The following is a 12,180-nucleotide window of genomic DNA, read 5'->3' on the forward strand; positions in this document are numbered from 1 at the left end:
ATCAAAGTGTGTGTGAGTTCTTGAAGGGAAAGTCATGCATTACAAATTTAATAACTTTTCACAACAAGGCTACCCACCTAGTAGTCAAAGGGAAGGCAGATGTGGGGTTTTGTTTTGGCAAAGCTTTTGATAGTGTCACCATATCCCCCTGGACAGTGTTCAGCACACAGCCAGACGTGTACACAATTTCATCCACACAAAACTGAGCAAGAGCGAATGCCAGATTGTGCACCCAGAATGCTGCAATCCTGGATGTGAATATAGACTGAAGGATGAGACTGAGGTACAGCCCTGCAGAAAAGGCTCTGGGCATTTTGAGTGATGGCAGGCCCTGCCAGGTGTGTTATGCTGGGGTGTGCTAGGCACAGAATAGTTAACTGGCCAGAGAAGTGAGGGTCCCACTGCACTCAGGTCCAGCCTCACCATCATTGTGTGCAGCTTCATGCTCCACAATACAAGGAGAATATAAAAATATTATAATGTGTCCAAAGGAGGGCAACAAAGACAGCAAGGAAATGTGTGACTTACAAGGAGCAGCTGAGGATACAAAGTCAATTCAGCTTGGAGAAGACGAAGGGCTGACCTAATACCTTCTCATCAGGGACAGCAGAAGTGGGGTGCTGATCTCTTCTTTGGTGTCTAGCAACAGGACACAGGGAATGGCTTAAAGCTGCTCAGGGGGAAGTTCAGGTTGGATATCAGAAAACAGGGTAATTTACAGGGTGGCCAAGCTCCCCAGGGGAGCAGTCATGACTGTGTGTCTGTCTATGTTCAAGATTTGTTTAGACAATGCTCTCACCTTAAGTTTAACTTCTAGGCTGCCCCAGACTTGATCCTTGTGAGTTCCTTCCAACTCAGGACATTCTGTGATTCTATGACGCTGTGATAACCTCAAAGTCCTAAATCTTAGGGCTTAGTATAGGGCAGCCTAGAGAAACAGCTAAGAAGCTCCCCCTAGAGAACACAAGATCTTGCTCTTGAAACACAAGCAAAGGAGAGTTTTAGTCAGTGGAGGAAGATTTCTCCTCCTCTTTTCAGCCAGAAAACCAGAGAGGGAAAAAAAGCCCATGGTGTAACAATGGGGGCCAGGGTCAGGACACAGTATAGAGATGCTTCTGTGACCTGGAAAAGCAGGTAAACCTACCCTCATCTGCAGCCCTCACAGGCAGCTAAGTCCTGGTCACCCAGCTGTATGAGGATCCAAACATCTCTCCTCTCTCCCCACACTGTGCTTATCTGCCAGTGACCACGAGTGTATTTCTTTCTTTTGTTCCTTTCCCTTCATCATCCTCATTCTAATTTCAGCCAAATAAAATCTTTGTTCCACCTCCCACTACATAAAATAACCACTTTTTTTCCATGTACTAAGCACACTTAGACACAATAAAAATTTGGTAGTTTTTTTTTTTTTAATTTTTACAAATATCTGAAAGCATCACTGAGCAGACAGTGACACAAGTAAGATATTCCAGCAGTGACAGGCACCCAATGAATGGCATTGTCCTGAATTCAGTCCCAGGTTCTCTTGGGATCAAGAGTGAAAGAGCAAGAAAATTTACTAGAAAAAAGCCTGGTGCTGATGGCAGAAGAACTCCCTCACTAGGCCAAAAATAATTTGATATCCTACATAAATCTAAATATTAATGAAGATTAGAGGAAAATATCCATGTGGGTTAATACCAGTAAGCCCCTTTGCTCCCTCTCCAAATTTAACTGGTGGGATGAGGAAGGAATTACAGCTGCCTAGAGGCAGAGCCCATTCCTGTAACTGAATCACCACAGATGGAGCAGAGGCATGGGGACAAAATCTGGCTACTGGATTAAAAACTTCAAAGTGAGGACAAACAATACTAGTGGAGGGAGTTCAAAGATCCTCACTCTTATCTTCTGCTGGTCAGCGACGCTGGTTCTAGGAATCTTCAGCTTCTTTCATTTCTTCCCTTTGAGTAGGAGACTGTCACTGAAAGGGAGACAGAAGGGAGTCATCAGTACAAGTCACCAGAAAGTACAAGCAAAGCTCTCCCAGCTCCTCAGTATGGATTCTGAAGTATGGGTCACACCCAAAGGATCTGGACTTCCAAGTCCTTCCTATTAGGCAAGTGCTTTTTTTTTTTTTTCCCCAAAGCCCCTTTGAATCGTCTGGAACAAATATAACAGAATCTGGTCAGAAGTGAGGAAGAAGGATGTTATAAACAAAGATTCCAGAGAAAAGAAACCAACTCTGGTTTCCCTTCTCAGTTCTGAGAAATCCATGCTTTTAGCTGCATCCTGTTAGCTCAGTTGGCACTGCTTTTTTCAGTAAACACTGGACAGATCAGGCAAAGCCACCAAACTCCTGACAGCTCTGAAAGCAGGAAATGGTGTGTTCTCACATGAACTGGAAAGCTTTTGGACAATAACAAAAGCATCTTCCCTAGAGATTATCAGCCCAAATCACCACAAATTCCCAAGATCATCTGCCTGCCTCCTCACAGCCCTGTTTGCTATAACCACGGGATGCCCTGCACATGTGATAGCTCAGAGAAGGCTCCACTGTTACTGCTGCTTTTCCCATGCAAGGCTCCCTAAGAGGCACGCGTGGAGCTCCAATTACTGCACGCTCCATGTACAAGTTTGTGTGGTTCCCTGCAAGGAAAGCTTCAAGCTCCACATCACTAATGAGAACTGAGGTAGAGACTGGAATAAACTTGCTGGGGCCAAAATGGCCCAAGCCAGAAACATGCCAGACACCAGGAAACAGAACACCCTGGTTCCAGTACTAACAAAAGGATCAAAACATGCAGTGCCTTACCTTCCTCTGTGTCAGCAGATGCAGTAAGGGGTGGAGGGTGGGAAAGAAAAAAACAAGAGTAAATTGATGAGATTTAACAAAAATCCCCATTCCCACAGTAGGAGACGCTGCTCCTACTTGGCTATATCCTCTGGCATTCCCCTCAGAAAAACATCCTGAGAGAGCTCCAGAAAGGGGAGCAGCTTCCCAGGTAGGGTGCAGACAAACCGAGGCACCCAGCCCCTTTACCTGGTGAAGGCCTCATCCTGCAGGTTCAGTACCAAGTTATCTGCTGTGAGATACACACGGTTTTGTGAGGCAGCAATCTGAAAAAGAAATACATTACAGACATGACATCAAGGACTAAAAATGCACATGGAGGAACAGCACTAGGAACCCCTCTCCCCCTTCAGATACAGCACTCTTGTTAATTACTTAAGACCTCATTTAGATCAATGCAATTCCCCAAACCAACTCCCTACTTCCTGAGTTCCCATCCCAGAGCCATCAGACTTTCTAAAAGAAGTGTTCATTCTGTCTCTGTCACAAAGACCTTTGATCCCACATTTATCTGTCCCCCTTTCTCAGTTGCAGGTAACCAGAATCTTTTGGTGGCTGCAGCAGAGGGTGGGTGATGGAATCTGATGTGGATCTGGCCTTGTCATATGAAGGGCATGAACTCTGAACCTCACATCTAATTGCAGATCCTTGCTAAGACTTAAGCTCTACTTGAGCAGAGAAGGGCTGGGCAGGAACAAAGATCAGGACAGGGCAGATCACATTCGCCTTAAATTCATCATGTGGCCACTGGGCTGGGGGGACACAAGGACTGCAGAAGGACAAAGGGAATTCTGTGCCCAAATGCTCACCGTTTTTGAGATGTTTTGAGCAGCTCGGATCTTACGTAGCTTGATGTAGCCTGGATTCCTGCTGAGAGCTTCCCCAAGGTACAAGGGAACCAAAGTTAAGGAAAATCCCGCAAACAGAAGCAGCTTAGCCTCAAGGAATTCTTCCTAAGCCATATTAAAGAACATCTCAGTGGGTAAAAAGCAATCTCTTTCCCAGTAACATGGGCCTTTGGATAGGCACATTTTCACCTGCTCAGATGAAGAACATAATGGATTACAGTCACACACAGCCAATGAAAGTGAAACTTTACAACAAGGAGTGCAGGCCCACGGCCTCCTCTGCTCTGACCTGTAACCTCAGACAAACCTCGCTCCAGCCAACTGCAGGAGGAGGAAAAAAAGAACAGTGACCTACTTGAAGCTATCATCTGATCCCAGTCTCCTAAGCATGAGCCCAGTGTGAAAGATTCTCAGGACTGCCAAGCTCACAAGCCACATCCCACAAAATCTCCCGAAGCAGGATATCATCTTGGCAGCTGTCGCTTCCCCCTCAGCTTGAACTATCTTCTGCTTCTGCTCCTGCTTGGCCTTCTCCACCAGGAACTGGGCACGCTGTGCCTCCTGCTGGGCTGCAGGGAGAAGGGACACAGGCATTGGAAACACTTTGTGTCTTCCATCAGAACCTGACAGCAGCGACCAGGGGCTCTGCTTCCCAAAGAACCAGTAACATTCTGGGACCACATTCAAGCACAAAACATACCTAAGAGCACTTTACCTTTTCTTAAACAAAACCCACAGCACCCAGACCCTCTACACATAACCCCCACAGTGAGTGACAGAGGCTCTGAAGAGGAACCTTAGTTTTGGGAACTCAGTCCCTCCGGTGGTCTACCCCATTAGCTAAGGCCTTCTGGTAACACTTGCAAAATAAACCAGTTCAGCTCTGTTACTAAGGAGGCTTTGAGATTTGTAACCCTGTACCTGAACTTATACAGTGACACCGCAGTGACACACTAGCCCAAATTCCACCTCCTGGTTTAATAACTCACTGAAAAGGCAAAGGCAATCCACCCTTTTCAGGCACCAGTGGAACTCACCCACTTGCTTAGCCTCCACAGCAGCTGTGTATTCACGACTGAAACTGAGCTCTGTGATAGCCACATCATCCAGGATGAGGCTGAAATCCTTGGCTCTCTCTGTCAGCTCTCTCCTAATGAGCAGAGACACCTGAAACACACACACAGCAACAAGAGTAGTACCAAGCACAGGGTGCTCCTCACTTCCTGAGCACTCCAAAAGCAAAGCACAACTGCTCTTCACAGCGTTGGGAGAGACATTCCCCAACCCGAGCTCCAAACCATGGACATCAACACCACCTCTGAGTAACATATCCACAGCCACAAAAAGCATTTTCAAAACTATTACAGCTCATTTATAGTTACTACTAAACTGTTCTATGCAAGTAACACTATGAAAGTAAAAAACCTTGAAATCATCTTTTGCTTTCACATCCTGCCACATCCAGTTCCACAGTTCCCACAGTTTTGGCAATAAGCATTTATTTATCCACCCTGGAGTTGCCACTGTTTGCTGGCTGTGCTTTCATAACTGCACTCCACCACAAAAAAAGAAATGACCACATAATTTTTTGAACCTGTATCACATCTCTTAATACAGTAGCTACTTGTCTAGTGTAGCTACTTCACTTTTTTTGGCTGCTTTGGGGGGTGTTGCTCTTAGATACTTTGATTTATTCCACACTTACTTCCCAGCAGCTTTTTCAGGCACCCTGACAAGTCCTGCACCAAATATTGACTTAAACAGAAACTATTGCTACAGTATCACATGCTTGGCCAGTCGAGCATTTGCTTTTACGGCAGCTGTTTCTGAGCAGAACTCTAAATAGTGGCAGAAACCTTTCCTGTGGGAACTGTTGAGTGCACAACTACATGAAGTCACTTAATTTTTTTTCTATCAATCCCTTCAATACCACATGACTTTATAATAACAAGCACTGGATAGATACATGACAAGAAGACACATGCAATTCAGTTTGTTACAAAATTTCAGAAATCAAAGAGTGATTCTTATCTGAGATCACAGATGCTTAACAGCCTCTGTTCCAGCACAGCTGAAACCCTCAGATATTCTTTGCTGTCCCATCCTCTCCACGAATCATCTTTCTACATGAAGACTTACAAATCCCTCCAGTGCATTCCATGTGGATGAGCACAAAAAGCTGAAGCCCCTCACCAGGGGGATGCAGATCATTTCTTACAACAAAACCTAAGAACACTCAGTTCTACTCTTTGGTTCTTTTGACATGGATCAGAGATGTGGCCTCTGATAGCTGAGAGATGCTTTGTATTTCATCTAATAACTCTTCAGCACCCTCCTGGTCCTGCAGGACCTCCTCTAAAACCTTTTACAACAAGACCAGCACCTCCTCTCTGCACCAGCTGCTATAGGGGATGAGAACTCTCAGAATCCCTGGCAATCAAACTATTACCATACAAACTTTCACAACAGGCATTTTTAAGCTTGATGTTTCTAATATTTTGCAACACTCCCCCAGAGAACACTCTAAACTTTTTCTAATCAGTGCCTGCAGGGAGGGTGCCAAGACAACTGAGCCAGGCTCTTCTCAGTGATGTCTAGCAACAAAACAAGAGGCAATGGGCAGAAACCAGGACACAGGAAGCTCCCCTTGAATATGAGGTATAACTTCTTTACTGTGCAGGTGTCAGAGCACTGTAACAGGTTGCCCAAGGAGCTTGTGGAGTCTCCCTCACCAGAGACATTCCAGGACCATCTGGAGTCAATCCTGTGCCATGTGCTCTGGGATGACCTTGCTTGAGCAGGGAGGCTGGACCAGATGACCCACTGTGGTCCCCTCCAACCTGACCCATTCTGTGATTGTGAACAGAAGTTTTTTGTGACCTTCCGAAGCATCCATCACTGACAGGTTAGTGCTTTGTTAACTGCTCATTCCCATTGTTTTCCAGATCTTTCAAAACTCTTTAATTTGCTCTGACAGTCATTCTGAGATCTGTATTTTTACAGTCAGTTCCACAGACATCTGTGGACCATGAAGCAAACCCACTCTCCCTCCCCCAGTGTTACATTCTGGTGCAGTTTTGCCCTCTGTGCACCAACAGACCCAGTTTCCCCCTCGGAAGCTGCCAACACAGTCTTTGTACCTGTACTGGAATCAAACTGTACACGGGACACGCTTCCCTTGTGGCTGCACTCCCCCCCCCAGCTGACCACAGCCACCCTTCCTTCCCCTGCCAGGGGGCTCCCCCCACCCAGCAGCTCCCCTGCCAGCCGGGCAGGGCTCACCTGGGCCCTCTGCGTGATGAGCTGCGAGGCGTTGAACTTGGCCACGACGCTCTTGAGCACCTCGTTGACGATGGAGGGCAGCACTCGCTCCTCGTAGTCCAGCCCCAGGCGCTGGTACATGCTGGGCAGCTCGGCCGCGTTGGGCCGCGTCAGCACCCGCAGAGAGATGTTCACCATCTGCAGGTCTGCGGGGGGACAGCGGGGTCAGGGCCCCCTGCAGCCCCTCAGCCTGGAACGGCACTGATGGGGCAAGGAGCAGGTGGCACCCACGGGGAGAGGGGAGTTCTGGCTGGAAATGAGGAGGAAATCCTTTACGGTGAGGGTGGTGAGGCACTGGCACAGGTTGTGCAGGGAAGCTGCCTAGCCCTGGAGGTGTTCATGACCAGGTCGGATAGGGCTTTGAGCAACCTGGTCTGGTGCAAGGTGTCACTATCCGCGGCAGGAGATTATGACTAAACGATTTTTAAGGTCTATTCCAAGCCCTTAACATTCTATAATTGCCTGAAGAGCGCCAGCACTATGGCGGAATTCCTGTCCCGTGCCTCCCCCCTCGAGGCCCCTCTGTCTCACCTTTGGAACCAGTGGGGGAGGAGATTTTCCGCGGCCGCGCTCGGATGTCGTAGATGATGGGATACTGGAACCAGGGGATCCTGCGGGAGCGGAGGCGCGTTAGGGGCGAGGGCCCCGCCAGGCCCGGGGAGCCGGGAGGGGGCCGGGGGGGGCCGGGCCCTACCTGAAGTGCAGCCCCTCGGCCAGGATGGTGTCCTGCTGCACGCCGCCGATGCGGTTGAAGAAGATGGCGCGCTGGCCGCCCTCCACTGCGGAGAGAGAGCGGAGGCTTTGGTCAGCGCGGGCGGCGGGCGCAAAAGGATCCGAGGGGTCGGGGATGACTCCACTCACCAATGAAGACGGACTCTCGCACGCCGTAGGCCAGGGCACCGGCACCCAGCAGCAGCTTAAGCGCGGTGCCGACGCCGCGGGGCCCGGTCGGCAGCCGCCCCGCCAGGTCCTTCAGGTTCTGCGCCATGGCCGCCCCGCCGCCACCCCCGCCGGGAAGGACACCGGAAGGAGCGACCGCCGTGCCGCTCCGGCGGGAAACCGCGGCGCCGGGAGCGCCCCCGCTGCCCCTTCCCGCCCCCAGCACTCGCCTTCCGGCGCAGCGGCCGAGGCGCTCCGGAAGCGGGTCCGGCCGGAGCCAGATAGAGGGCGCGCCCCGGCGCCATCTTGGGCGGCCGCGGCGGGAAGGGCGGGGCCGGGGCGGGGCCGGCGGGGCCGCGTGACAAAATGGCGGCGCCCAGGCGGCCACGTGGGGATGCGGCGGAGGAGGAGGATGATGAAGGGCGCTTGCTGGGGGGCAAGCGGCCCCGCGGGCAGCGGCGGCTCCTGGTCGTGCTGGAGGGGGCGAGTCTGGAGACCGTGAAGGTGCGGGCGGCGGGAGATCGGGGCGGGTCTTGCCGTGCCCGGGATGCTCTCGCTCCCCGCTGACCTGTCCGTGCTTTGGCTGTAGGTGGGGAAGACGTTCGAGCTGCTCAACTGCGACAAGCACAAGGCGCTGCTGCTGCGGAACGGCCGGGACCCCGGGGAGGTGCGGCCTGACATCACCCACCAGGTACCCGCTGGGTCCGGCGGCGCCTGTGGCGGCCTGGGCTGCTCGGGGCAAGGCGGCTCGGGGCCATCGTCCCTCGGGTCCGCGGGCCTGCTTGTGACCCTGGAGCCCTGGGGCGAGTTTGGCCTCCCCTGCTACGCTGATGGCTTTTGGGTTGAGTCGCTGTTTGGGTCTGGGCTTGGTTTCTTAGCTTTATAGCGTTACATCCTCTAGTAGGATGAGCTTTCAGCCTCAATATTGGTCCCCTCTGCATTTGTGGGGGCTGACTGTAAATTTTGCCTAGAATTCTCTCTCCTGTGCCTTTCCATTTCCACTACCGTGTGCTTTTGGCTTTCAGAGTCTCCTGATGCTGATGGACAGCCCCCTGAATCGGGCTGGGCTCCTGCAGGTTTATATCCATACCAAGAAGAATGTTCTCATTGAAGTCAATCCCCAGACCAGAATCCCAAGAACTTTTGATCGCTTCTGTGGGCTTATGGGTAAGCAATTCAAACTCTACTCCAGCTATAGAATAGTGCAGGAAGGTGGTCAGGACTGGGCGAACCTCGGGAAAAGCCAAAAACTGGCACTGAACTTAAAATGGGAAAGTGAGAAAAGAGCACAGAAGTGAAAGCATCTTCCTGGTTATCCAGGATGCATACTCCAGCTCTGTGCTCCTTACAGTGGGGACTGCCTGCAGGAGGCTGTGCTGTCAGCAAAAAGAACTTTTTTCAGACTGTGATGGGAACTCTAAAGGTGGACTTTTTGTGTAGCTCAGCTCAGGCACAGCATGGGATTCGTGCAGCAAATCACTGCACAGCTAAGTGATTTTTTTTTCTTGTTTTCTCTTTGCCAGTTCAGCTGCTGCATAAGCTCAGTGTTAGAGCAGCTGATGGGCCTCAGAAACTGCTGAAGGTAAATACTCTGTAACTGTTCACTGCTAATGTTGCAACATTCTAATGGCAATGTAGGAGGGATTTTTCCAGGGGGAAGTGTTTTTTTTTTGTTGTGGGTGTGGTTGCTATTCTATCCCGTCCAATCCTTGCTGGGGGTGCTGCTTTTAGGGAGGCTCTCCCACATGCTGCCTGGCTAGGAGCTGCTGCTGCGGGAAGGAAACCCCAAATATACCTGCCCTTGGAGCTGAGGGATCTGTTTCCTCACCTGAGCCTGACTGCCACGCCTGGGCGTTGACACTTTTCGGGTACAGCTTTCAAAAAGGCAGAGAGAGATGGAAATGAAGATATAATTATTGAATGGCTTCTGCAGTCACAGAGGGGAAGACTGGATTAACCACAGGGACAAAGAATTTATCATGGTATCAGATTTCTCACATGCAGAACTACCCTTGGTGCTGGAAATGCCAGAAAAGCAGCCTGAGGAAGGTGATGGTGATGTCACCTTGGCAGAGAAGGCTTGGCCCTAGCCAGTGCACCTGCCTGAGGACTCGGGTCAGCAGGCAGGTCAGCAAGACTCCCAGAAGCAAAGAAGAACTAATCACGAATTAAATGTGTGTTGTAATTTTCTTGTGGAAAATCTGGACTCCCCAAAGGAGGAGAGTGGGTTTTAATCCCACTAGCAGCCTGCTTGCCAGCCAGGATGAGACAGAGTTGCCTAAAGGGGACTATAGGTCCTCCATGCCATCCTTCTGTGCCTGTTTCAAGAGCATCTTCCAGGTACACACTGAGACTGGCAACATCTGGACACACCTGCTGGGTTTTGTTCTGTCCCTGTGCCTGGGGACCCTGACCTTGCTGCCCAGTGAGTCCTCCATGGCTTCTTTGCAGGAGAAAGTGGTGTTTGGGATGCTCTTCTGGGAGCAGTGCTGTGCCTCAGCTTCTCCTGCCTATTCTGTATTGCCTGCTGTCACTTGGAGAAGGTCCTGTGGACTTTTTTGATTTTGGATTACTCAGGAATTGCACTGCTGGTCATGGGGAGCTCTGCTACTCGTTCTACTGCTCCCCACAGCCAAGGCTCATCTACCTCTGCATCACCTGTATCCCCGGCATATCTCAGCCCATCTGGGATTGTTTTTGCCCAAGGACCTGCGTGTACTTGGTGGGTAATCCGGTGGACAGGGAAACAGGATGTGTGCCTCAAGGGGATTTGATTTTTGGGCGAGGGCAGTCTGTGATGTTGAACTGTGTATGCGGTGTTGGTTGTGGAATGACAGCACCACTGTATTTTGTAAATACCAAGGACAATGAGGATGGATTGCTCCAGATGCACCAGTCATGAGCTCCTGATGCAGCCTGCAACCAGCTGATGAATTTTTTGTCTGTTGCTTTTAGCAAACAATGCATCTAGCTATGTGTCAGGGTCTGTTACCTCTATGCCCTTATTAATTTTCTGCTCTCTGTAGGTGATTAAAAATCCAGTGACTGACCATCTGCCCGTGGGCTGTATGAAGATTGGCACCTCTTTTGCAGCATCACAGGTGTCAGATCTGCGTGAGCTGGCTCCTGCAGCAGAGCCAGTTGTCATCGTGGTGGGAGCTTTTGCCCACGGCTCGGTGAGTCTGGGTATCCCTTACCTGGGGCTGTGAAAAGGTTTCAGTCTTGTTCTGAGTATGGAGGTTTTATCTGCCCTTTTTTGGCTTGGTTTCCCCTCCACCCAGCCCACCATTTCCCCCTGTATGCTTGTAAAAAAAAGGCTCAAAACTGCAACACTTGGGACTGTTGACCATCCCAAGGGAGGAGGTCATTAGTGAAGGCTGGCAATTTCCCTGCTGAGGAAATACTGTGTCTCTGCAGTTCTTAGTGTTGGAAGGGATCTCTGGAGATCATCCAGTCCAACCTCCTGCCAAGGCAGGGTCACCTGGAGCAGGTGACAGAAGAACGTGTCTAGGTGGATTTTGAATGTCCCCAGAGAGAGAGACTCCAGAACCTCCCTGGGCAACCTGTTCCAGTGCTCTGCCACCCTCATCATAAAGAAGGTCTTCCTCATGTTGTGGTGAAACTTCTTGTGTTTTAGTTTATGGCTGCTGTTCCTCGCCCTGTGGCCGGGCACCAGAGGAAAGAGTCTGTCACCACCCTCTGGGCACCCACCATTGAGATATTTATGTGCATTAACGGGATTCCCTCTCAGTCTTCCCTTCCCTAGACAAAACAGGCCCTGCAGTGTCTCCTCAAAAGAGATGGTTCCATGTCCCAATAGTCTGTCTAGCCTCTGCTGGACCCTCTCCAGTGGCTCCTTGTCTTTCTTGTACTAATGGAGATGGGGCTCAGTGAAAACTTTTTGCAACTTGTTTGTTTTTGGTTTTGTTTTTTTTTTTCTATTTTCCCCCCCTCTTCTCCAGGTCAATGTTGACTATACAGAAAAGATGGTCTCCATCAGCAACTATCCCCTTTCTGCTGCCCTGACGTGTGCTAAAATTACTACTGCCTTTGAGGAAGTGTGGGGAATAGTATGAGCTTCTGCTGCTACTGCTGTCATGATGGACTTGTATACAGTGACTTCACATCCTGGAAGGGCTCTTTGACTTGGGTATGGACCTGGTGCAGCTTTGGGCTCCTGGAAAACACTTCAACTTCGTCCTTGTAGCTTCTGAAGCAATGAAACTTTAAACGGACTGCCCCACTGACCCTTTTTCCTCCTATTAAAGGTACCTTTTTTGAGTTAAAAGTGCTCGTGAATTT

The 12,180-nt window shown here is 50.2% G+C and overlaps 2 protein-coding genes across 3 annotated transcripts; one reads left to right on the top strand and one right to left on the bottom strand.

The window, feature by feature from the left end:
- Nucleotides 1–1,386: 1,386 nt before the first annotated feature.
- PHB2 (prohibitin 2) lies at nucleotides 1,387–8,163 on the bottom strand. 2 transcript variants are annotated; one of them, XM_050970677.1, is made up of 8 exons: nucleotides 7,861–8,142; nucleotides 7,694–7,778; nucleotides 7,531–7,610; nucleotides 6,961–7,145; nucleotides 4,716–4,845; nucleotides 4,144–4,247; nucleotides 3,640–3,717; nucleotides 1,387–3,096 (listed from the first exon to the last, which is right to left on the bottom strand). In XM_050970677.1, exons 1-8 carry the CDS (start codon nucleotides 7,985–7,987, stop codon nucleotides 3,016–3,018), a joined length of 870 nt encoding a protein of 289 aa, XP_050826634.1. In that variant the 5' UTR covers nucleotides 7,988–8,142; the 3' UTR covers nucleotides 1,387–3,015. The 2 variants fall into 2 exon arrangements, with proteins under 2 accessions (XP_050826634.1, XP_050826636.1); XM_050970679.1 differs by lacking the exons at nucleotides 1,387–3,096; nucleotides 3,640–3,717 and adding an exon at nucleotides 3,849–3,867 and having other exon boundaries at nucleotides 4,034–4,247; nucleotides 7,861–8,163.
- A 60-nt stretch (nucleotides 8,164–8,223) lies between these two features.
- On the top strand, nucleotides 8,224–12,169 carry EMG1 (EMG1 N1-specific pseudouridine methyltransferase). Its single transcript, XM_009102644.4, has 6 exons — nucleotides 8,224–8,382; nucleotides 8,468–8,569; nucleotides 8,904–9,045; nucleotides 9,402–9,460; nucleotides 10,905–11,054; nucleotides 11,841–12,169. Exons 1-6 carry the CDS (start codon nucleotides 8,245–8,247, stop codon nucleotides 11,952–11,954), a joined length of 705 nt encoding a protein of 234 aa, XP_009100892.3. The 5' UTR covers nucleotides 8,224–8,244; the 3' UTR covers nucleotides 11,955–12,169.
- Nucleotides 12,170–12,180: the final 11 nt, after the last annotated feature.

This window comes from Serinus canaria, chromosome 1, assembly GCF_022539315.1.
Source record: "Serinus canaria isolate serCan28SL12 chromosome 1, serCan2020, whole genome shotgun sequence".
NCBI lineage: Eukaryota > Metazoa > Chordata > Aves > Passeriformes > Fringillidae > Serinus > Serinus canaria.

Excerpts from the sequence above, each read along its gene's own strand:
- PHB2 (XM_050970677.1), bottom strand. The coding sequence starts at position 7,987 with ATGGCGCAGAACCTGAAGGACCTGGCGGGGCGGCTGCCGACCGGGCCC. Across the intron at positions 7,779-7,860 it reads GCGAGAGTCCGTCTTCATTG|TGGAGGGCGGCCAGCGCGCC; the intron begins GTGAGTGGAGTC and ends CTCTCTCCGCAG. Across the intron at positions 4,248-4,715 it reads TGTGGAGGCTAAGCAAGTGG|CCCAGCAGGAGGCACAGCGT; the intron begins GTGAGTTCCACT and ends TTCTCCCTGCAG.
- EMG1 (XM_009102644.4), top strand. The coding sequence starts at position 8,245 with ATGGCGGCGCCCAGGCGGCCACGTGGGGATGCGGCGGAGGAGGAGGAT. Across the intron at positions 8,383-8,467 it reads CGAGTCTGGAGACCGTGAAG|GTGGGGAAGACGTTCGAGCT; the intron begins GTGCGGGCGGCG and ends CTTTGGCTGTAG. Across the intron at positions 8,570-8,903 it reads GGCCTGACATCACCCACCAG|AGTCTCCTGATGCTGATGGA; the intron begins GTACCCGCTGGG and ends TTTGGCTTTCAG.